We start from the raw sequence: 26,331 nt of genomic DNA on the forward strand, positions 1-26,331 counted from the left end.
AATGCTTGTGCAGCCGAGATCTGACCATAATAATTTAGAGCCAGATTACAAGTAGAGCGGTATTTAATGTTCCCGCTCAAGCGTTAACTCCACTAGACGTAAGCTTTTTGCGCGTCGGGTAGTGCTCATAATACAAGTTGAAAGTAAACAGTTTTCGCTCGTGCACTAACCCAACGTGTGTAAAAAGTCAAACTTAGAATATCACATATTCCCTTATAGAAGTAAATGGAGGAAAAACCCTAACACCCTATTCGCACACAAATCCGATCACATATTGTCAAGTATACTAACCAGACATAAAATTTGAATATTTCACATTCCAATGTTCTTCACATAGAATATGTTCTATTTATTTATAAATGCACATGTATATATACATCTGATGTTTTTTGCCCAAATATATATTTATACCTATATATATATATATATATATAGATGATTATATATAGGTATAGATATATACAGATATATGTAGGAATATCTATTTAAAAATACATAGAGCATTGTGCTATGTGAAGAACATTGGAATGTGAAATATTTACAGTAAAAATACAGTATAACAATTTATTAACAAATATATAATGCAGAAATATGATTTATCATGTTTTCAACTACTTGCCAGCAAAGGGCTCCAAAGCACTTATTTATACATGTCTAATGTCTATATGTGTGTGTATATATGTATTTATGTGTTTATATGTGTATATATGTCTGTAAATAAATATATACACATATAAATACATCTGTACACACATATATATATAGAGACCACCCACTTAGTGACGTCACTTCCGGTCCGGCGAGACCACAAGTAAACAGAGTTTGAAAGACTCAGCAGGACTGTTCGTGTGTACCTCCAACAAGACCTTACTGTTTTTCACAGAAACGCCTCTCCTAAGCCAGGTTTGTTGAACTTTTACTGGCTAATCGAACTGAGCATTATTCAACTGTTACTAAATCAGCAAACGTTTAAAATCTCCATTGTGAGAAATTTTACTCTGAGACATTTGTTTTATCTTGAACTATGCATAGGTAAAAGCCTGGATCTTTACACCTTACTGATATATTCAACAATAAATCCTCTTTTATGTCAGCATTGTGACTGGAGAGTCATTTGTTTTCCTATGACAAGATGTAAACCATCTGAAATACTCTGATTGGGAGCCACGATTTCATCACCACTTCTATACCATACTACAAGAGGTGGAAGCAAAAAATAAAGACGCATCTTTAACACAGATAGGGATACGTATCCCCTCTGTGAACATCACATACCTCACATGTTTGAGGTTTTACAAGGTGAGCAAGTTTTTTGCATTTTAAAACACATCACCTTTGTGTGCAAAAATTACACTATTGGTTGCTTTTTGTTTTTCTTCTCTCCCTTTCTATGAGCGCTGTTCCTGCCTAAACTACTGCTATATATATATACATGCAGATACATCTTTTGACATCTATATGTATGTAGCTCTATGTTAAAGCCCTTAATCTGGCCCTTAATTGGTGGAGAGCTTAAAAAAACAGATGGGAGTACAGTGTAATGTGGTTACCAAGCTGCATTATAACCATTTTAGAAGTGTTTTTTTCTCAAGGACTTATAATATATCTCTGCCTCATCAGGACAATAGGACTAGGTTTTATACTTTTAATTATTATTTTTTTATTTTATGGTACAGTGTTGATTGCTTTGTATCTCTTCATCTAATATTTTCCTGTACGTTTGATTCTTGTTATTGTTTGAAAATTAATTAAAGGGACACTGAACTCAATTTTTTTTCTTTTGTGATTCAGATAGAGCATGCAATTTTAAGCAACTTTCTAATTTATGTCTATTATCATTTTTCTTCATTCCCTTGCTATCTTTATTTGAAAAATAAGCCATCTAAGCTTTTTTTTACGTTCAATACTCTGGACAGCACTTTTTTTATTGGTGAATGAATGTATCCACCAATCAGCAAGGACAACCGAGGTTGTTCACCAAAAATGGGCTGGCATCTAAACTTACATTCTTGCATTTCAAATAAAGATACCAAGAGAATGAAGAACATTTGATAATAGGAGTAAATCAGAAAGTTGCTTAAAATGTCATGCTCTATCTGAATCACAAAAGAAAAAATTTGGGTTCAGTGTCCCTTTCAACATTAGAAATTCAAAAAACAGATAAGAGTATCTGTATTAGTTTAGAGATTCTGATGCCAAAATAATACATTATTATGGTAATAAGTAATACAATTTAATTTAAAAGAAAAGCTTTCAAGTAATTCCTCTTTTTCTTAGGTCCGATGCAATACTCATTAGTATGATGACAGTTATAGAACAAACAACAAGGAGAATAGAAAATTCTGTGGTGATAAACAGAGAGAGGGGGAGTTTGTAAAATGATAGATATGCCTGAGAGGGAGAACCCTATATACCTATCACCCACATACCCTTTTACTTTTTTTAATACCTCCTCCCCCTCCCTCTGTACTCACATGGCCATATCCCTTTTTTGTCCACCATCTCTTTGTGTTTTTAAGTAAAAATTTTTTACTCAAGTCCTGAGAAATATAGGAAACTGTTAAAATAGATGTAGGACTATTCTCAAATACAGATATGAGCAACCTGCATCATTTTAAGCAGTAGCAGAGAAATTGGTGGTGACAAATGTTAATATATTATTCAAGCAACCTGTAAAGGGAGGCTGCAGCAGACACTGAAGCAGGGAAAACCTAGAACTCTGCCTTTATTAAAGGACCATAAATCACCTCTTGTTTTTATGGAAAACTGTGCCTGTTTCTAGCTTCCTAGGAAGGACAAACATCAAATTATTGAACCCAGGTTTTAAACTGCTGCATATCAATTATATAGGCAATTTGCAGCATTTTCATGTCCCTTAATGTCTTCAGGAAACAGTGTTTCTATCTACACATCTGTCATGTCCAGTAGCTTAGTCTAACATAGAGTTTTACCATAGAGTGTCTTAAGCTACTGCATTATAGAGCTCCCACTACAGGTAGCTTGTATACATTTGTTAAAGGAACAGTCAACAGCAAAATTGTTATTGTTTAAAAAGATAGATAATGCCTTTACCACCCATTCCCCAGTTTTGCACAACCAACATTGTTATAGTAATATACTTTATAAAATTTAAACATCTAAATTTCTGCCTGTTTCTAAGCCACTACAGAGAGCTTCTGATCATATTAATTTTTATTTGCTTTTCACAAAAGGAAACTTCAAGTTCATGTGTGCCATATAGATAACATTGTGCTCACGCCCGTGAAGGTGTGCACATCACAGCACTAATTGGAAAAAAGGCAAGTCAATAGATAATAAATAAATAAAAAGTCATGTAATCCGGGGGGCTGTCAGAAGAGGCTTAGGGGGATATTTATCAAAGTGTCAACTATATTGCATTCTCTGGTGTCAATACGCTCATCTAACATCACCAAACATTTCGGCCGCGGATCTGAATACAATCTCCATATTTATAAAAAAAAAGCCGTCAAAAACACGTGCACCAAGTATGGGGTGATGAGCATCGGACTGTTGTTAACTAACAGTCATCGATGGTGCTGTTATTCGTGTTTTTCCCAACTTTATTTATACCAACTTACAAAGTACACTAACACCCATAAACTACCTATTAACCCTTAAACCGCTACCCTCCTGCATCACGCCACTATAATAAACCTATTAACCCCTAATCTGCCGCTCCCGACATCACCGCCACTAATATAAATATTAACCCCTATTCCGCCGCTTCCCGACATCGCCACCACTAAATAAACTTATTAACCCCTAAACCTCTGGCCTCCCATATCACCACCACTAATTAAACCTATTAACCCCTAAACTGTCAGCCCCCAACATTGCAAAAAACTAAATTAAGCTATTAATCCCTAAACCTAACAACCCCTTAACTTTAAATTAAAATGACAACATCCCTATCTTAATATAAATTAAAACTTACCTGTAGAATTAAAATAAACTATTGTTAAACTATTAATTAACCTACCCTAACTATTATACTAAAATGAAATTAAACTACCAATGTAATAAACTAAATTACATATTAAAAAAAAAAACTAACCCTACTAAAATTATTTAAATATACAATTAAACATTATCAAAAGTTAATATTTTTTTACACCTAATCTAATTACCCTATCAAAATAAAAAAGCCCCCCCCAAAATAAAAAACCCCCCTAGCCTACAATAAACTACCAATTGCCCTTAAAAGGGCCTTTTGTGGGGCATTGCCCCAAAGATATCAACTCTTTTACCTGTAAAAAAACCTAAGCTACCCATTGCCCTGAAAAGGGCATTTGGATGGGCATTGTCCTTAAAAGGGCATTTAGCTCTTTTACAAGCCCAAACCCTAATATAAAATAAAAACCCACCCAAAAAATTTTAAAAAATCCTAACACTAACCCCCGAAGATCCACTTAAAGTTTTGAAGTCCCGACATCCAGACGGAGAAGTCTTCATCCATGCGGCAAGAAGTCATCATCCATGCAGAAAGAAGTCTTCATCCAGGCGGCAAGAAGTCTTCATTTAGGCGGCCTCTTCAATCTTTATCCAGCCGGCGCTGAGTGGGTCCACCCTGAAGACATCTGACGCGGAGCTCCTCTTCTTATGGTCGCCACCATAAACTGAAGCTTCAATCCAAGGGGCGCAATTCAAGATGGCGTTCCTTGCATTCCTATTGGCTGATTTGAGTGTTAAATTCAAATCAGTCAATATGATGCAAGCTTCTGAAATCCTATTGGTTGTTCAAATCAGCCAATAGGATGAGAGCTACTGAAATTCTATTGGCTGATTTGAACAGCCAATAGGATTTCAGAAGCTCACCTCCTATTGGCTGATTTGAATTTAACACTCAAATCAGCCAATAGGAATGCAAGGGACGCCATCTTAAATCGCATCCCTTGCATTGAAGCTTCAGTTTATGGCGGCGACCGTAGGAAGAGGAGCTCCGCGTCGGACGTCTTCAGGATGGACCTGCTCTGCGCCAGCTGGATGAAGATCGAAGAGGCAGCCTGGATGAAGACTTCTTGCCGCATGGATGAAGACTTCTTCCCGCCTGGATGAAGACTTCTTGCCGCCTGGATGAAGACTTCTTTCCGCATGGATGATGACTTCTTGCCGCATGGATGAAGACTTCTCCACCTGGATGTTAGGACTTCAAAACTGTTAGTGGATCTTCGGGGGTTAGTGTTAGGATTTATTTAAATTTTTTGGGTGGGTTTATATTTTAGATTAGGGTTTGGTCTTGTAAAAAAGCTAAATGCCCTTTTTACGGCAATGCCCATCCAAATGCCCTTTTCAGGGCAATGGGTAGCTTAGGTTTTTTTTTTAGAGTTAGGTTTTTTTGGAGGGGTTGGTTGGGTGGTGGGTTTTACTGTTGGGGGGTGTTTGTATTTTTTTTACAGGTAAAAGTGCTGATATATTTGGGGCAATGCCCCACAAAAGGCCCTTTTAAGGGCCATTTGTAGTTTATTGTAGGCTAGGGTTTTTTTTATTTTGGGGGGATTTTTTATTTTGATAGGGCTATTAGATTAGGTGTAAAAAAATATTTTTGATAATTTGGTTTGTTATTTTTCGTAATTTAGTGTTTGTTATTTTTTGTAACTTAGTGGGTGTTTTTTGTAATTTAGTACTTTTAATAATGTTTAATTTTTATTTAAAGTTAGTGGTTTGCTAGGTTTAGGGGTTATACATATATATACATTTATCATCGCCACTTGTGTGTATATAGATTTTAGTTGCAATACACAGTGAGACCATTTAGGAATTATTTGATCTGCTAAAAGCTTCCTGGGTATGTCTTATTTTATCGCTCAATCCTATGGTATACTACGTGCCTTGTATGTTTTTAATGCTACAATCTGAGATGCTTATTGCACAAACATTAAATGGTGGTTCATGTTGTTTATATATTTTTTATTAATTATGAATTTTATATAGATTGATTATACTAACTATCAAATGTAGATACAAATGAGATGTGTGTTTATTTATTTTAACATATGTTTAATGATCAACTTTGTTATTAGTAATTTGATTGGCCAATAGGTTACCATCTGTTCACTTGGCCCCTCCTGTCACCATGTGATACTGATTATTTTTAATTAGATGTATGGTATATATAGCAAGTGTTCTAATAATATTTTATGAAGCCTGATGAAACAGCCTTGTGCTGAGAAACGTGTCACCTTTGTTTTTTCATATTTTAATAAAACAACTTATAACTTTGATCACTTGCCACTATCATTTTGTGAGTTGTCCCTTTTGCTGAGGGATTTTCTCTGGATTTATCCTGATTATTGCTGACTTCTGGATCTTCACACTGTCCTGAGTGCCTTACATCAAGTCTGGTGGGTGACTGTATTGACCCCATCCTGCTCCTATAGCATCAAGGGAGATGCTACAACTATTGTGAGTACCACTTTTACCATTGGCATTGATTTACCATTGTTCCAGCAATACTAGGCCATATTGGCACCTGTGTTTTTCTTATCGTTTAAATACAGATACTACACCTTTTGCGGGAGTTTGGTCTGCTGGGTGACTGTAATAGATCCCAGACTGTCTCTACAGCACTGATTGAGGTGCTTTCTTAAATGTGAGTTTACTCCTTATATGCACATTAATCTGTTTCGGATCAAACAATATTGGGCCATGTGGCGCATCTGTCTCCTCTTGTCTTTGTGTTAATAGCTTAATTTAGTTTTTTGTGATGTGGGGGGCTGACTGTTTAGGGGTTAATAGGTTTAGTTAGTGGTGGTGATGTGGGAGGCCAGAGGTTTAGGGGTTAATAAGTCTATTTAGTGGCGGCGGTGTCGGGGAGCGGCGGAATAGGGGTTAATACATTTTATTTGTGTTTTGGGGTGGCAGATTAGGGGTGTTTAGACTCGGTTTTATGTTATGGTGTTAGGTGTAAATGTAACTTGTTTTCTACCATAGAAATCCATGGGGTATATTTCATTGTCTTGCAGTATGGAACATAAGCTTTCAGTGCTTTCAGACTCCCACTGATTTCTATGGCATCCGCGGCCTCAAGGGTTACAGATAAAAACCCAAGCATACCTGTTAAATGTTTGATAAATGGGGAAAAGTGTCAAATAGAGCCAAATGTGTATTCGGAACATCTGTAATTACGTAAGCATCGATCTGCGTTGGACTGAGATCACGGGATAGTATGTTACGTCACAAATTTCAATATTTGCCGATCTTCAGGCTTTGATAACTACGTTGGATCAATCTCGCAACAATTACGATGTGGAATTCCAGCGAATTTTTGGTTGACACTTTGATAAATAGGCTCCTTAGATACAAGGTAATCACAGAGGAAAAACATAATTTATGCTTACCTGATAAATTCCTTTCTCCTGTAGTGTAGTCAGTCCACGGGTCATCCATTACTTATGGGATTATATCTCCTCCCTAACAGGAAGTGCAAGAGGATCACCCAAGCAGAGCTGCTATATAGCTCCTCCCCTCTACGTCATACCCAGTCATTCGACCGAAACCAAACGAGAAAGGAGAAACTATAGGGTGCAGTGGTGACTGGAGTTTAATTTAAAATTTAGACCTGCCGTAAAAACAGGGCGGGCCGTGGACTGACTACACTACAGGAGAAAGGAATTTATCAGGTAAGCATAAATTATGTTTTCTCCTGTTAAGTGTAGTCAGTCCACGGGTCATCCATTACTTATGGGATACCAATACCAAAGCTAAAAGTACAAGGATGACGGGAGGGACAGGCAGGACCTTTACACGGAAGGAACCACTGCCTGAAGAACCTTTCTCCCAAAAACAGCCTCCGAAGAAGCAAAAGTGTCAAATTTGTAAAATTTTGAAAAGGTGTGAAGTGAAGACCAAGTTGCAGCCTTGCAAATCTGTTCAACAGAGGCCTCATTTTTAAAGGCCCAAGTGGAAGCCACAGCTCTGGTAGAATGAGCTGTAATTCTTTCAGGAGGCTGCTGTCCAGCAGTCTCATAGGCTAAACGTATTATGCTACGAAGCCAGAAGGAGAGAGAGGTAGCCAAAGCCTTTTGACCTCTCCTTTGTCCAGAATAAACGACAAACAGGGAAGAAGTTTGTTGAAAATCTTTAGTTGCCTGCAAATAAAATTTCAGGGCACGGACGACGTCCAGATTGTGCAGAAGTCGTTCCTTCTTTGAGGAAGGGTTAGGGCACAATGAAGGAACAACAATCTCTTGATTGATATTCCTGTTAGTGACTACCTTAGGTAAGAACCCAGGTTTAGTACGCAAAACTACCTTGTCTGAATGAAAAATCAGATAAGGAGAATCACAATGTAAGGCCGATAACTCAGAGACTCTTCGAGCCGAGGAAATAGCCATTAAGAACAGAACTTTCCAAGATAACAGCTTGATATCAATGGAATGAAGGGTTTCAAACGGAACACCCTGTAAAACGTTAAGAACTAAGTTTAAGCTCCATGGCGGAGCAACAGTTTTAAACACAGGCTTAATCCTGGCCAAAGCCTGACAAAAAGCCTGAACGTCTGGAACTTCTGACAGACGCTTGTGTAAAAGGATGGACAGAGCTGAGATCTGTCCCTTTAACGAACTAGCAGATAAACCCTTTTCTAAAACTTCTTGTAGAAAAGACAATATCCTAGGAATCCTAACCTTACTCCATGAGTAACTCTTGGATTCGCAACAATGCAAGTATTTACGCCATATTTTATGGTAAATTTTCCTGGTAACAGGTTTCCTAGCCTGTATTAAGGTATCAATCACTGACTCCGAGAATCCACGCTTTGATAGAATCAAGCGTTCAATCTCCATGCAGTCAGCCTCAGAGAAATTAGATTTGGATGTTTGAAAGGACCCTGAATCAGAAGGTCCTGTCTCAGAGGCAGAGACCATGGTGGACAGGACGACATGTCCACTAGATCTGCATACCAGGTCCTGCGTGGCCACGCAGGCGCTATTAGAATCACCGATGCTCTCTCCTGTTTGATCCTGGCAATCAGTCGAGGAAGCATCGGGAAAGGTGGAAACACATAAGCCATGTTGAAGACCCAAGGTGCTGTCAGAGCATCTATCAGAACCGCTCCCGGGTCCCTGGACCTGGATCCATAACAAGGAAGCTTGGCATTCTGGCGAGACGCCATGAGATCCAGATCTGGTTTGCCCCAACGCCGAAGCAGTTGGGCAAATACCTCTGGGTGAAGTTCCCACTCCCCCGGATGAAAAGTCTGGCGACTTAGGAAATCCGCCTCCCAGTTCTCCACGCCTGGGATGTGGATCGCTGACAGGTGGCAAGAGTGAGACTCTGCCCAGCGAATTATCTTTGAGACTTCCATCATCGCTAGGGAACTCCTTGTCCCTCCCTGATGGTTGATGTAAGCCACAGTCGTGATGTTGTCCGACTGAAACTTGATGAACCTCAGAGTTGCTAACTGAGGCCAAGCCAGAAGAGCATTGAGAACTGCTCTTAATTACAGAATGTTTATTGGAAGGAGACTCTCCTCCTGAGTCCATGATCCCTGAGCCTTCAGGGAATTCCAGACAGCGCCCCAACCTAGTAGGCTGGCGTCTGTTGTTACAATCATCCAATCTGGCCTGCTGAAGGGCATCCCCCTGGATAGATGTGGCCGAGAAAGCCACCATAGAAGAGAATCTCTGGTCTCTTGATCCAGATTCAGCATAGGGGACAAATCTGAGTAATCCCCATTCCACTGACTTAGCATGCACAATTGTAGTGGTCTGAGATGCAGGCGTGCAAAAGGTACTATGTCCACTGCCGCTACCATTAAGCCAATTACCTCCATGCATTGAGCCACTGACGGGTGTTGAATGGAATGAAGGACACGGCAAGCATTTAGAAGTTTTGTTAACCTGTCTTCTGTCAGGTAAGTTTTCATTTCTACAGAATCTATAAGAGTCCCCAAGAAGGGAACTCTTGTGAGTGGCAAAAGAGAACTCTTTTCTACGTTCACCTTCCACCCATGCGACCTTAGAAATGCCAGAACCAACTCTGTATGAGACTTGGCAGTCTGGAAACTTGACGCTTGTATCAGAATGTCGTCTAGGTATGGAGCTACCGAAATTCCTCGCGGTCTTAGTACCGCCAGAAGAGAGCCCAGAACCTTTGTAAAGATTCTTGGAGCCGTGGCTAACCCGAAGGGAAGAGCTACAAACTGGTAATGCCTGTTTAGGAAGGCAAACCTTAGGTACCGATAATGATCCTTGTGAATCGGTATGTGAAGGTAGGCATCCTTTAAATCCACTGTGGTCATGTACTGACCCTTTTGGATCATAGGTAAGATTGTCCGAATAGTTTCCATTTTGAACGATGGAACTCTTAGGAATTTGTTTAGGATTTTTAAGTCCAAGATTGGTCTGAAGGTTCCCTCTTTTTTGGGAACCACAAACAGATTTGAGTAAAACCCTTGTCCGTGTTCCGACCGCGGAACTGGGTGGATCACTCCCATTAGTAAAAGGTCTTGTACACAGCGTAGAAACGCCTCTTTCTTTATCTGGTTTGCTGACAACCTTGAAAGATGAAATCTCCCTTTTGGAGGAGAAGCTTTGAAGTCCAGAAGATATCCCTGAGATATGATCTCTAACGCCCAGGGATCCTGGACATCTCTTGCCCAAGCCTGGGCGAAGAGAGAAAGTCTGCCCCCCACTAGATCCGTTTCCGGATCGGAGGCCCTCACTTCATGCTGTCTTAGGGGCAGCAGCAGGCTTTCTGGCCTGCTTGCCCTTGTTCCAGGACTGGCTAGGTTTCCAGCCCTGTCTGTAGCGAGCAACAGTTCCTTCCTGTTTTGGAGCGGAGGAAGTTGATGCTGCTCCTGCCTTGAAGTTACGAAAGGCACGAAAATTAGACTGTCTAGCCCTTGGTTTGGCTCTGTCTTGAGGCAGGGCATGGCCCTTACCTCCAGTAATGTCAGCGATAATTTCCTTCAAACTGGGCCCGAATAATGTCTGCCCTTTGAAAGGTATGTTAAGCAATTTAGATTTAGAAGTCACATCGGCTGACCAGGATTTAAGCCACAGCGCTCTGCGCGCTTGAATGGCGAATCCGGAATTCTTAGCCGTAAGTTTAGTTAAGTGTACTACGGCATCGGAAATAAATTAATTAGCTAGCTTAAGGACTCTAAGCTTGTCTGTAATCTCATCCAATGTAGCTGAGCTAATGGTCTCTTCCAGAGACTCAAACCAGAATGCCGCCGCAGCCGTGACAGGCGCAATGCATGCAAGGGGTTGTAATATAAAACCTTGTTGAACAAACATTTTCTTAAGGTAACCCTCTAACTTTTTATCCATTGGATCTGAAAAAGCACAGCTATCCTCCACCGGGATAGTTGTGCGCTTAGCCAGAGTAGAAACTGCTCCCTCCACCTTAGGGACCGTCTGCCATAAGTCCCGTGTGGTGGCGTCTATTGGAAACATTTTTCTAAATATAGGAGGGGGTGAAAAAGGCACACCGGGTCTATCCCACTCCTTGTTAACAATTTCTGTAAGCCTTTTAGGTATAGGAAAAACGTCAGTACACGTCGGTACCGCAAAATATTTATCCAGCCTACATATTTTCTCTGGAATTGCAACCGTGTTACAATCATTCAGAGCCGCTAATACCTCCCCTAGCAATACACGGAGGTTCTCAAGCTTAAATTTAAAATTTGAAATGTCTGAGTCCAGTTTACTTGGATCAGATCCGTCACCCACAGAATGAAGCTCTCCGTCCTCATGTTCTGCAAATTGTGACGCAGTATCAGACATGGCTCTATTATTATCAGCGCACTCTGTTCTCACCCCAGAGTGGTCGCATTTACCCCTAAATTCTGGCAATTTAGATAATACTTCAGTCATAACATTAGCCATGTCTTGCAAAGGGATTTGTATGGGCCGCCCTGATGTACTTGGCGCCACAATATCACGCACCTCCTGAGCGGGAGACGAAGGTACTGACACGTGAGGAGAGTTAGTCGGCATAACTTCCCCCTCGTTGTCTGGTGAAATTTTCTTTACATGTACAGATTGGCTTTTATTTAAAGTAGCATCAATGCAAATAGTACACAAATTTCTATTGGGCTCCACATTGGCCTTTAAACATATTGCACAACGAGATTCCTCTGTGTCAGACATGTTTAAACAAACTAGCAATGAAACTAGCAAGCTTGGAAAATACTTTTCAAATAAATTTACAAGTAATATAAAAAACGTTACTGTGCCTTTAAGAAGCACAAAGAAACTGTCACAGTTGAAATAACAATGAACCAAATTAGTTATAGCAACCAAATTTTCACAGTAAATGCATTAAGTTAGCAAAGGATTGCACCCACCAGCAAATGGATGATTAACCCCTTAGTACCCAAAAAAACGGATAACAGATTAATATAAACGTTTTATCACAGTCAAAAGCACAGTCTCACAGATCTGCTGTGAGTGATTACCTCCCTCAAAAATAGTTTTGGAGACCCCTGGGCTCTGTAGAGACGTCCTGGATCATGGAGGAAGAAATAGGAAGACTGTGACTGAATTTTTACTGCGTAATAAAGCGCCAAAATAGGCCCCTCCCACTCATATTACAACAGTGGGGAAGCTCAGTAAACTGAATTTATTCATAAATAAACGACAGCCATGTGGAAAAATAATGCCCAAAAAGTTTTATCACCAAGTACCTCAGAGAAAAACGATTAACATGCCAGTAAACGTTTTAAAAATAAAATTATGAAATTATATTAATAAGCCTGCTGCTAGTCGCTTTCACTGCAGTGGGGGCTCAAATATAAATTAAATGTATACAGTATTTTCTTAGTGAAATTCCATTCCCCAGAAATACCTCAGTGTAAACATACATACATATCAGCCTGATACCAGTCGCTACTACTGCATTTAAGGCTGCACTTACATTATATCGGTATTAGCAGTATTTTCTCAGTCAATTCCATTCCTTAGAAAATAATATACTGCAACATACCTGCTTGCAGGTGAACCCTGCCCGCTGTCCCCTGTTCTGAAGTTACCTCACTCCTCAGAATGGCCGAGAACAGCAAATGGATCTTAGTTACGACCGCTAAGATCATACACAAACTCAGGTAGATTCTTCTTCTAATGCTGCCTGAGAAAAAACAACACACTCCGGTGCTGTTTAAAATAACAAACTTTTGATTGAAGAAATAAAAACTAATTTTAATAACCACTGTCCTCTCACACGTCCTATCTATTAGTTAGATGCAAGAGAATGACTGGGTATGACTTAGAGGGGAGGAGCTATATAGCAGCTCTGCTTGGGTGATCCTCTTGCACTTCCTGTTAGGGAGGAGATATAATCCCATAAGTAATGGATGACCCGTGGACTGACTACACTTAACAGGAGAAAAAGTATATTAGTATAACAATGTTGGTTATGCAAAACTGGGAAATGGGTAATAAATGGATTATCTTATCTTTTAAACAATAAAAACTTTTAAGTTGATTGTCCCTTTAAACACATGCTGCTGCCATATAGTGTTCAAGACACATACAGTATGTCTTGATGGAAAGGTCCCATGTTTCAAACAAGGAAACCAAGAGAGAGTGTTGACTTTGGTAATAGAAACAAACTGGAATGCAGCAGAGAATTGTATGTTAATTAATATTCCTAATATCCAATTGGTATTTCTGAATACGAAAACATAAAATGCACATAAAAATATTTAATAATTACGTTCGTTTGAAAGCTTGTAATATATTTCCTTCCTCTCTTGCAGCTGCAAAGAAAGATAAAAAGAAAAAGTTATGAAGAGTTTTAATAACATGTTGTGTCTCCAAATAGTAATGATGGGATAAGCTTTAAGCATTCAGACATCTGGAATTAACTTGGTAATCTCTTCAGTCTCACCAACTTCAATGTAATTCTATGCATCTGAATAGCAAATTAATGCTATTGCATCAATAGCAAATTAATGCTAATAGCAAAGTAATGAATTATTGAGCTTTGTTAAAAGCCTATATAAGATAATCTAGGGATTAGAGAAACTGGAGAGACTGGAGAGGCCATTCTAGGCTTAGTGAACATAGAGTGTTTTAACAAATAATGCAAAAGGAAGTCATGGACAAAAAAAGTCATTCTTAAAAAAAGTTTAAAAGATCTTTTATTTTCCACATTAAAAATGTTTTGGAGGTTATCATTTAAACCCTTACGTATAATAACCAAGGGACAGGGCTCTTGAAAAGACGTGTATTTAATCAGCATACGGGAACCAGATAACTTTCTAGTATACCCAGAATCTACTGTAAGATTGTGTTATCATTTTTTAGAGCTTTACATATTATTCCCTACTGTGATTCTGGCCAAAACAAAATAGAGTTATGGAAAGTCAAAATTAAATTTACAAGATTCATACAGAGCATGCTATTTTAAGACTTTTTAAAATGTACTTATTTTCTTAAATTTTCTTTGTTCTTTTCGTATACTTTGCTAAAAAAAAGAGTATGCACATATGCTATACTAGTGAGAGCTATCTGATGATTGGTGGCTATACACATTTGTCTCATTGTGTTCAGCTAGCTCTCAGCAGTGCATGGCTTACTTTAACTATTAATGTTACATTGTTGCCAATAATAGGCTAATGATTTCTTGAACTCCCGTATAGTCTTCTATTCTACACCCAGTTTACATACTTTTTTTATTACATTTTACCAATTGCCAAAATACTATACCCATTTTTTTTTCATTCATGATTCAGACAGAGCATACACTTTTAAGCAACTTTGAAATTTACTCCTATTATCAATTTTTCTTAATTATCTTGTTATCTTTATTTGAAAAAGTAGGAATGAAAGCTTTGGAGCTGGCCCATTTTAGGTTTAACACCTGGGTTGCACTTGCTGAGTGGATGGCTAAATGTAACCATCAATTAGTAGGCACTATTCAGGGTGCTGAACAAAAAATGGTTGAGAATGAGGTCTTTGAAGCCCGCTCTGTACTGTGAATTCTGTCATTTTGGATTATATTTATAATCTTGTAATTTAGCAGCTTCATAATTTACAATATGAGATTTGTGAAAATTGCATTTAAGAGGATTAAAATAGTTGCGGCCACTTTCTTCTACAGAAAAATTATTTCCTGCACTGTTTTTCTTGTTTTTACATGAAAACTCTGCCAACATGGGAGAAGTAGTTTTCGAGAACAATGATGGAAAATATTTTTTTAAAAATAAAATCCTTGAGCAAACATGCTCAGTATAACCATCATGCCTAAAAATAAAGGGCACTCAGATTTAACACTTGTCAGGATGGATTTGGATTACAAAAGAAAATTTTTACAAAGCTAAATTATGTTTTTTTATAAACACTGTAGAAAAGGATTTAGTTTCGGCAAGAATAAAATGACGCCCCTCAACTCTCTGCACACTACAGTCTAAATTAACCAGTCAGTTGTCTCAGAGGTTAAATTTCAGTAGATTAAATCTTAACATGGGAACTTACATTTGGGCATCATATAATTTCTCTTTAAAAACACTATTATCCAGAATATGCCCTCCCTATGTCTTACCCGTGTCAAGTGCTGCCTGGTACAATTATAGGGCCCTAGGTTTTGGGTATATTTTCACACTATTTTTCCTACTCTTTGTAAAACAAACCTTTAGGACAATGTTCTGCAGGGGTAAAAGAATACTTTGTACAGTATCAAAGCAGTGCTATTTTTTGTTCAGCAGTTCCCCTTGATTTGAAATAGCAAACCACAGTTTAGATTTTGCAAGTGCAATGTAAACTGCCAAAGGAAGTAACGTGGCCGATACTTCAATATTGGCAATGTAAATACAGCCTATTGCTTTTGCAGGGGTTAAAGGGACATGAAACCCATTTTTTTTCTTTCATGATTTAGAAAGAGTATGCAATTTTAAACAACTTTCTAATTGACTTCTATTATCTAATTTGCTTCAGTCTCTTGATATTATTTGCTGAAAAGCATATCTATATAGGCTCAGTAGCTGCTGATTGGTAGCTGCACATATATGTCTCATGTGATTGGCTCACCCATGTGCATTGCTATTTAATTAACAAAGGATATCTAAAAAATGAAACAAATTAGATAATATAAGTAAATTGGAATGTTGTTTAAAATTGTATTCTCTAACTGAATCATGAAAGAAATTGTTAGGGTTTAATGTCCCTTTAAACACTCAGTTATATACAAGTTACAGTGCAATAATAAAATGCTCTAACATATAACAGCATCTTATATTTGCATATTTATATCCTTTTAATATCCTTACTTCCATAGTCATAAGTAAGCTGAGCCCTGATGATGTAAATGTAATACCTATCCAATGGTTGCACAAGCTACTATATATATTATTTATACTTGAGGCATATCACATACTTGTGAAAAATACAAATAAAGTGAGGCCAGGGGGCCGAAAACAGCAGTTATGAAGCAGTGGTCTAAAGACCACTGCTCCATAACTTGTCCGCCTGTTCTGAGGCTGCGGACATCAATCCGCCCAATCCTATACGATCAGGCTGATTGACACCCCCTGCTAGCGAATCTGCAGGGGCGGCATTGCACAAGCAGTTCTGGTGAACTGCTTGTGCAATGATAAATGCCGATAGTGTATGCTGTCGGCATTCATCAATGTATGTCGGACATGATCCACTGACACGATCATGTCGGACAGATCAATGATAAATTGGCCCCTATGTTTTTATCTGCTACAAACTTCTCATCTCATATAATCATACAGTCAGATCCTTCATCTTCCATCCTGGGTCATGGATCTTCTCTGAAGCACTCAATGCCCATTTTATATTGCTAATTTGAATGATTCTGTAAAAATCTCTTAAATATTCTTTCCTCGTTCTTTCTGTGCTGGGTTGTCCTTTTCATTTTCTATTTCCTGCAATTTTTATTGCTGACAAATTTTCTATGCTTATTTGTTTTTTAAGTAAAATTTTTAAAGTTCTCACTTCCTTTTAATTTATGTTATATCCCTTTATGATAGCTAGAAGCGAAATGTATTATGAAATGGTTAAACAGGTTTTCATGATAGCAGTGAATCAAATTTTAAATTTTACTGTTTATGGTTCTGTGTTTAAGGGGTGTATCAGTAATAAACAAAAAAAAAAATCAAGTTAAATGGAATTTATAGTTTTGTTTGGGAAATATGAGTTACAATCAAGCAATTTGACTACATAGGGTTGCATGTGGTTAGCTTACATGTACTGTATTCAATTCATACCTTCCACATCAATGTTAAAGGAGCAACTGTCACACTTGTCTTTGGAAACGACTTCACACCTGTAGCCACCGATATCTGCTATGGTTGCTTTTAAAATCCTCAATTCATACTCGTATACCTATAACAGAATAATAAGTTTAGATATTTATACAGGTTTTCTGTATTTTAATTATGTTCATGATAAAGAAATAAACTTCTGTTTTCTATCAAATCTACTTTCATTTGCTTTTACTATGAAATAGTTTTTAAGAATGTTAACAAATGTTCAAATCAAATATGTTTAATTCAGAACATACAATTTTAAACAGCTTTCCAATTTCCTTCTATTATCCAATTTACTCCTTGATTGAAAAGCATACCTAGATAGGATCAGGAACAGCAATGCACTAATGGGAGCTAACTGCTGATTGGTGGCTAGGCATGTATATTGTCATTGGCTCAACCAATGCGTTCAGCTAGATCCTAGTTGTGCATTGCTGCTCCTTAAACAAAGGATACTAAAAGAATTAAACAAAACTGATAAACAGAAGTAAATAGAAAAGTTGTTTAATATTGTATACTCTATCTGAATCATGAAAGTGAATGTTTTTGGTTTCATGTACCTTTAAATAATACTGGTTTATATGGGTTATATAACATTCATCAGTACAGAGTCCCTTTAAGATATCAAAATAAAAATGGATGAGAAGGAATGAGAAAAAAAGATGAGGAATTGACAAAAATGATTGCAAATGGAAGATAATATAGTGCAAGAAAAGTATGTGGCTGCTGGTGTTTAAAATACATCATAAGGAAAAAAAGTGTATGCAGACAAGAGAATGATGGATGAGGTCACAGAGAGAAAAAAAATGATAGCAGAAATGTAAATAACCAATTAATCATTGACTTAAATAAACCAATTAATCATCAACAGTTCTCCAATAAAGTAAACAAATTGGTTACACTGATATGGTTGCGTCCAGTATTTATTTGTACAGTCCAGTAAAATTATTCTAAAAATATAGACAATGACACTGGAAACCTTATATGTTATTTTGTAAGTTTTCCCTCTAAAACATTCTGTAGAAAGCAAATGTCACTTTCGGTTATTCTATACCAGATAACGTCACTTCCGGTGACATCGCACACCGAACCGAGTAAACGGTTCTTGAGGTATTTGCAATAATGAAGCAAAAAAAGATATGAAGTATGTTGTGCCAAAATATTATACTATATATATGTCTATTTGAGTGTTAAAGGAATCTCATCCTATGTTTGTGTTATATATAAGGATAATTGTGGCACAAACTGATTGGTTTCACAGCATTGGTGGGCAGATTATGTGTATAAGAATATGATTTGCACAAATAAAAACTTGTCTGATGAAGGGGAAAGTGTATCCCTGAAACATTACATAATAAAGCATGAATTGTATAGTTTGTGAAGAGATTTATTGTCTTTTATGGATATCCTCATTTCTTGCACCCCGTTGATGACCATGAGTGAGAGTGCACTTCTTCGGCAATATATATATAAATAATATATATATATATATATTTACTTCAGAACATCAGTTCTGCCAGTTAGGAACGGTAAAGATATATGTTGTACCTGACTATAGTTATAATATACTAAACATAAATTGATATTGTAAAGAAAATGCCTGAACATAGTCTACGGTTTTATGAGGTAAGCAGAGCAATAAAACAATTTAATACCAAGCAGAGCCTAATAACAAAAGATAATATATAAATTGTGCTTATTTAAAGCACTATATAGTGTTCTAAAATCCTAGTTTGAAAGAAAAATCCAAAAACAACTTTATAAAAAAAATATTTTTAGCTGAGAGTAGATGTATTTAAACTTGTCTCTGTACCTTTTTCTCTTTGTCAAAGGTTTCTTTGAACTGGAATCGAGCTCCACTTTTGCTTCCTAGCTCTAGCCATTTGCCTTTAAACCATTTTATTCCAGGTTTCACAGTGAGCTGACTGGCATCTACAGAAGCATTTATCAAAATATCTTTCCCTTTGAGGGAGAGAAAAAAAGAAAGAAAAAAAGATATCATTACCTATAATATTACATAGATTTGTATGTTATATAAGAAAATTATATAAAAATTATCTTTTTTGTCTTTTTGTTAATATAAAACCATTGTGTTACTTGTTGAAGTGTTAGAACATGTTGATGTTGGTTTCATGTTCATTGTCTGTTTCTAAAGACTAAGATCTATTATACTATGACCAATCATACTCTGCAATCATACTAATACAAAACATATTCCAGTTTGTAAAATGTTAAAAGTAGTGCACACTGTGAGAGACATAAAAAGAGCTTCAAGATATCTTCCTGAACAATAGGAAGCTAGCGGCAGGCATATGTAATCCTATATAGATTCAGAATCAGTAAACTGTTCTCTACAGTGGTGATCTAAGTATTAAGGCATAGGAGATAAGCTTGACTAAGAAACATATTGCAAATACAAGTCCTAGAGATTATATTATTATCACATCTGTGTTTTAGGCCGGTTTACAACTAATATATAAGTGGCTACAAACAAATAGTATAATTAAGAATTTCACCATGATATCTTGCATCTGAGAAGAAATAATAAAATAAATTCTTGTTTTATACTGTGCTTTGGATTTAGATAGTATCATGTACTACCACTGAAAATTATACATAATTGGAGGCATTGGTGAGATTAATTATTCACATAAAGATTTACTGTAATTCTGCAATGTAATGCTCCTGTGTTTGCCTAATATTGTCTGTCACGCTTCTATAATTTTTGTGCAATGTAAAAAAACAACTTTTGTGATCTGTTTAAGGAAATATGAATTTAAGATGAACTATGTCCATCACTCTTTAGAAAATGTTTGCTAAAACAAATAGGATGATCATCTTCCTTCTTATATATTACAGATATTGGCAGATAAGTCAAAGTAAAAATATATAATATGCCCCAAGTAAAGGCACAACTGTTATCTTGTAAATTGACAGGACTTCAGAGATCCTGGCTAAAGTGTGTACCATTATGCTGCAGTAGAGCTATGGTATGGAGACAAATTTATTGTTGTAATGTTATTAAAAAGTAAGATCCTTGTTATAGCATTTTGCCACATACTTAACTTAGAGTTTGCAGTATATTATTATGCATTATATTTGCATTATTTCCACAGAAATATATTTAAGCTTATATATGGTTAATAAATAAAAAATAATTAGCACTGGTGTGGAGGCTCATAATAATAATAGAGTATTCATACTAGGCAAGAAGATTAGCACTTATATTTTAAAACTATTACTAGTAAGTGTTGGCATCCTTTTTCAATAATAATAATTGCAGAGATTGATCCTTGTATTGTAAAAATACAAACATGATTGAAAAATTGTGAAACACACATGAACAGAAGAGACTGCAGTGTAATTAATCCCTTAATGTGCCTCATGATTGCTCAACAGAGATCCATAGAACTTAAAATGAATTGGTTAACATCCCAAGTTGCATTATTCTATAGTCTATATGTAATTGTATTAAATTATAGAAATCAGTATACTTAATGCTGGTCATGTTTATGTTAAATAATTAAGCAAGGAGCCAATTATTAAATACAAATAATAATATACACATACCAGTTTCCACAGTCACATTTTCAGGTTTAACAATAAAGAGCCCAATTAGCTCTGGAGTGCGCTCTTCAGGATTAGTATCTATAAAAAAAAAATACAAAAATTAAACAATTGGAAAAATTTAAACTTTTCAGATACTAACACCAGAACAGTTATTTCATTTACTGGTATTCCACAAATTATAGATATTTTTTGGATTTTGGTATATACACATATACTATTACTAAAGCTATAATCAATTAAGGCCTTCAATTTCAAAACTGTAAATTATATTAGTGGAAAGAAAACAAAATTGTAATTTGTAATACACTGGTGTTTCAAAATAAAATTAACATATTTTTTTCAATATTAGTGAAATATACTGTACATCAGTATTAAAATATATATTGCTTAATAACAAAAAAAAATGTATAATATAAATTTAATTTTGAGAGATGATATTGGGCTTTTTTTGCTAATTCTATATGTTCAATAGATAATAGTTCCTTTATTGTCAGGGCAAAATAAAGAGTTAAAACATTTCACATATTAACCAACTTAATTTTAAGATGTGGCTGAAGAAGTAGGCAACTGTCTATCAAATATGATTTTAAATTACTATTTAAAATGTCTTGCTTTTTCGTCACATCTAAATAAAAAATAAATTTTAAAAAAGTCCTTGGTCCACCGGAATTTTCTGGTGATTCATTCTCTCACCACCAGCTTTTGTAGTGTGGAGGTTATTTTATAAATTAGTTTTGAGGCTTAAGTCCTAATCCAATGATTATCCAAAAGAGGACCCATAGCAACATCTTCTTTTGTCATTTGGTGAAAGTTCATGTTTTTGTTCACTGATTCCAAAGTCTGGTCCATCGCCAAAATTTATCATACTGAATTATCATTTAATTGAAACTAGGCAATGTTTCTTGCTTCAATCATTGCTGTCTTGTGATTTTTGTTATTCAGGACCAAGATCTTGTAGCAATTTTTCTTGAAATGAAATGTCCTTAAACTTGTAATGTGTTGTTTTGACTTCATTCACTGTACGACCAACCACAATATATCAGTACTGACGCATTCTGATTGCAACGCATCTTCATCAGTTGCCCTAGGTTGTCACACATGACCTCAGGATGATGAACTATATGTTGAAAAGTTGTTTTCTAATAATAGCAGAACTTACCATCTGGTGGCAATTCTCCATCGAGGATTTCTGTAAATCAAAAAATGGAAATTCATAAGCAAATACAGAAAACAGTGGATATACATGGTGCATTCTCTACCAGTGCTGTACGTAGTTATCCTATTTGTTTACATGATGAAGCATAAATAACGTGGAAAATTGAAGACCCACTGATTTGTGGCCATGATGAAGTGTTCTTTCAATGTCTTCCACAATGACCAGAATAACATCATACCCGCTCCAAAATGTATCTTCAACAGCATCTCCCCACGCGTTTGGTTCTTTAGTGACTTGCATGATGAGTTCCACAATTTTACCATGCAAACATGCACAAGACAAAGAAAGACAACCAAACACATATCAAAATGGCAATACACAGTACAGTCATGCAATAAAACATAGAAATAAAACAATACAGACAATGTGATTCCATGTATTTAAAAAGCTTGATAAACAATGGGTATATAGAAATGTATGCACATCAAACAAGCGCAGCAAACGTAGCAATGCATTATGCCAATAAGAAATGGTTGCAAATTACAATCATGCAGATTCATTATTTCATTATTGCCACTGAGTCATGTATTTTGTTCCCAGTTCCAAAGCCAATGCCATTTTTTTAAAAAAATCAATAATTTTAGTGTTTATAGTTATGATTAAAGTGATGGTAAACCCACGCTTATAACCAACTCTAGGATTTACCATCACTAAAAAAAAACATTTGTTTCTCTCATCATTATGTAAAAAACAATGTGAAACTCACCTTATCTGTCAGCAAAGCAGATCGCTAACACAGCCTCTCCTTTCTTCAATGAGGTGACATTTCCACAGCTTGACCAATAGCTGTGCGTGTCAACTGACATCCTAGCATGGCTATTGGTCTAGAGGTGAAAACTTCACCTCACTGGAGAAAGCACTGTGCCGTGGGCGGCCGAAGCCGCGGAGTTATCTATCAATCTACTTTGCTGACAGATAGGGTGAGTTTACATAGTTTTTTTACATAACGATGAGAGAAACTAATGTTTATTCTTAGTGATGGTAAATCCTAGTGTTTGTTTTACACTTGGATTTACCATCACTTTAAACTTTAATAAGGAATGTTATTTAAAAGGAACAAGGAGAATACATTTTACTCAGTTATTTCACTTTTGCATTCCTTCTGCTAAATATTTTTTAAGACAAAGCAAAATTTTCAGGACAAATACAACATTGCAAGCATAGATCTAGCATACAAACAAAACAGCAGACAAACAAATCTCAGTGTCAGTCTAATTTATAGTGGTCATGTTCTTGATCTTAAGGGACATGAAATCCATTTTTTTTTCTTTCAGGATTCAGATAGAACTTACAATTTTAAACTACTTTGCAATTTATTTCTAAATAAAATGTGCTTCCTTCTCTTGATATCCTTTGTTCAAGGAGCAGCAATGCACTACTGGGAGCTAGCCGATCACATCTAGTCAGACAATCAGTAGAAACAAATGTGTGCAGGCACCAATCACCAGCTAGCTCCTACTAATGTAGGAGTTGTACATATTTTATTTTCAACAACGGATACCAAGAGAACAAAGTACTTTTGAAAATAGAAGTGAATTTAAAAGATGTCTTAAAATTATATGCTCTGTCTGAATTGAGGTGAGGGGTGTACTCACTTTTGTGGGATATTGTATATACTAATAAAATTCATTAATATATATTTTAGTATTCTTTAAATTAGCTTTAAAAGGTGAGATATTTACCTATAACACGCTCGGGGAGCCACACTTATCCCAACCCTTATTCACAGAGCCCAGGGTCTCGCTAAAAGAAGGTCCATTATCGCATGCTCTGGGATCCGCCTTGCTAAACCTCCTATTAGTGTATCGCTGGGCTCTGTGTACCCCAGTTCTTCCCCCAATGCGCTATAATTAAGTACCAAACTACAGGTTAAATTTTTTCACAAAAATGAATGTAAATGTTACTGAATATTTAGTTTAGTTTTGAATATTAGTTTCGTTTTAAACTAGTGTAAACAAATACCGAATAGTGCAGCAAACTAACGGCTAGATTACGAGTTTTGCGGTAAGATGAAAAAGCAGCGTTAACAGGTCCTCACGCTGCTTTTTCACTACCGCTGGTATTACGAGTCTTGCAGGTTTAGGGGCAACGCACACTTTTTTGGCCTTATCGCAAACAGACTTACGTAAAGTTCGTAACGCCTTTTTTCTATGGGACTTCCATAGCACTGGTATTACGATTTTGTCCTGGGAGGCCAAAAAGTGAGCGGTACGCCCTCTACCTCCAAGATTCCTAACGCATTCTAAAGTCAGTAGTTATGAGTTTTACACTACAAAGCTGTAGCATAAAACTCATAACTATAGTGCGAAAAAGTACACTAACACCCATAAACTACCTATTAACCCCTAAACCGAGGCCCTCCCGCATCACAAACACTATAATAAAATTTTTAACCCCTAATCTGCCGCTCCGGACATTGCCGCCACTAGAATAAACATATTATGCCACACTCCCGCCTCGCAAACACTAGTTAAATATTATTAACCCCTAATCTGCTGCCCCCAACATCGCCGCCACCTACCTACATTTATTAACCCCTAATCTGCCGTCCCCAACGTCGCCGCCACTATTCTAAATTTATTAACCCTTTAAACCTAAGTAAATAAATAAATCTAAATAAAATTACTATCATTAACTAAATTATTCCTATTTAAAACTAAATACTTACCTATAAAATAAACCCTAAGATAGCTACAATATAACCAATAGTTACATTGTATCTATCTTAGGGTTTATTTTTATTTTACAGGCACGTTTGTATTTATTTTAACTAGGTAGAATAGTTATTAAATAGTTATTAACTATTTAATAACTACCTAGCTAAAATAAATACAAATTTACCTGTAAAATAAAACCTAACCTAAGTTACACTAACACCTAACACTACACTACAATTAAATAAATTCCCTAGAATAGATTCCGATTGGCTGATAGAATTCTATCAGCCTATCGGAATTAAGGTAGAAAAAATCCTATTGGCTGATCCAATCAGCCAATAGGATTGAGCTTGCATTCTTTTAGCTGATTGGAAGAGCCAATAGAATGCCAGCTCAATCCTATTGGCTGATTGCATCAGCCAATAGGATTTTTTCTACCTTAATTCCGATAGGCTGATAGAATTCTATCAGCCAATCGGAGTCTAAGAGACGCCATCTTGGATGAAGACTTCTGTCCGTCTGGAGGACCACTTCTGCCCTTCTAGAGGACCACTTCTGCCGGCTTCGTTGAGGACATCTTGCCGCTTGGATGAAGACTTCTCCCGGTAAGTGAATCTTCGGGGGTTAGTGTTAGGATATTTTAAGGGTGTATTGGGTGGGTTTTATTTTTAGGTTAGGGCTATGGGCAGCAATACAGCTAAATGCCCTTTTAAGGGCAATGCCCATCCAAATGCCCTTTTCAGGGCAATGGGGAGCTTCGGTTTTTTGAGTTAGGCTTTTATTTGGGGGGTTGGTTGTATGGGTGGTGGATATTGCTGTTGGGGGGTTGTTTGTATTTTTTTTTTACAGGTGAAAGAGCTGATTTCTTTGGGGCAATGCCCCACAAAAGGCCCTTTTAAGGGCTATTGATAGTTTAGTTTAGGCTAGGTTTTTTTTTTTTTTTGGGGGGGGGGCTTTTTTTATTTTGATAGGGCTATTAGCTTAGGTTTAATTTGTTTAAATTTATTTTCTGTAATTTAGTGAGGTTTTTTGTGATTTAGCTAATTTAATTTAATTTATTTAATTGTATTTAATGTAGGGAATTTATTTAATTGCAGTGTAGTGTTAGGTGTTAGTGTAACTTAGGTGAGGTTTTATTTTACAGGTACATTTGTATTTATTTTAGCTAGGTAGTTATTAAATAGTTAATAACTATTTAAGAACTATTCTACCTAGTTAAAATAAATACAAACTTGCCTGTAAAATAAAAATAAACCTTAAGCTAGATACAATGTAACTATTAGTTATATTGTAGCTAGGTTAGGGTTTATTTTCTAGGTAAGTAATTTAGTTTTAAATAGGAATAATTTAGGAATTTTATTTAGATTTATTTTAATTATATTTAAGTTAGGGGGTGTTAGGGTTAGGGTTAGACTTAGGTTTAGGGGTTAATAAATTTACGTTGGGGGCAGCAGATTAGAGGTTAATAAATGTAGGTAGGTTGCGGCGACATTGGGGGAGGGAGATTAGGGGTTAATAAATATAATGTGTCGGCGATGTTGGGGGCAGCAGATTAGGGGTTAATAAATAAAATGTAGGTGGCGGCGATGTCCGGAGCGGCAGATTAGGGGTTAATAAGTATAATGTAGGTGTCGGCGGTGTTGGGGGCA

General features: G+C 36.5%; 1 protein-coding gene across 4 annotated transcripts in view; it reads right to left on the reverse strand.

The window, feature by feature from the left end:
- The window catches only part of MYBPC2 (myosin binding protein C2), a 199,812-nt gene that overhangs the window by 119,917 nt on the left and 53,564 nt on the right, over positions 1-26,331 (reverse strand). For 2 of the 4 annotated variants that reach the window (XM_053690755.1, XM_053690756.1), the window contains exons 3-7: positions 21,969-21,998; positions 20,810-20,887; positions 19,053-19,201; positions 17,198-17,315; positions 13,681-13,723 (exon numbers count right to left, since the gene is read on the reverse strand). In XM_053690755.1, coding sequence (XP_053546730.1) covers positions 13,681-13,723; positions 17,198-17,315; positions 19,053-19,201; positions 20,810-20,887; positions 21,969-21,998 — 418 coding nt within the window. The remainder of the gene's footprint in view (positions 1-13,680; positions 13,724-17,197; positions 17,316-19,052; positions 19,202-20,809; positions 20,888-21,968; positions 21,999-26,331) is intronic. The other 2 variants (XM_053690757.1, XM_053690758.1) reach the window with 1 other exon arrangement.

Source organism: Bombina bombina, chromosome 8 (assembly GCF_027579735.1).
Source record: "Bombina bombina isolate aBomBom1 chromosome 8, aBomBom1.pri, whole genome shotgun sequence".
Taxonomy (NCBI): Eukaryota; Metazoa; Chordata; class Amphibia; order Anura; family Bombinatoridae; genus Bombina; species Bombina bombina.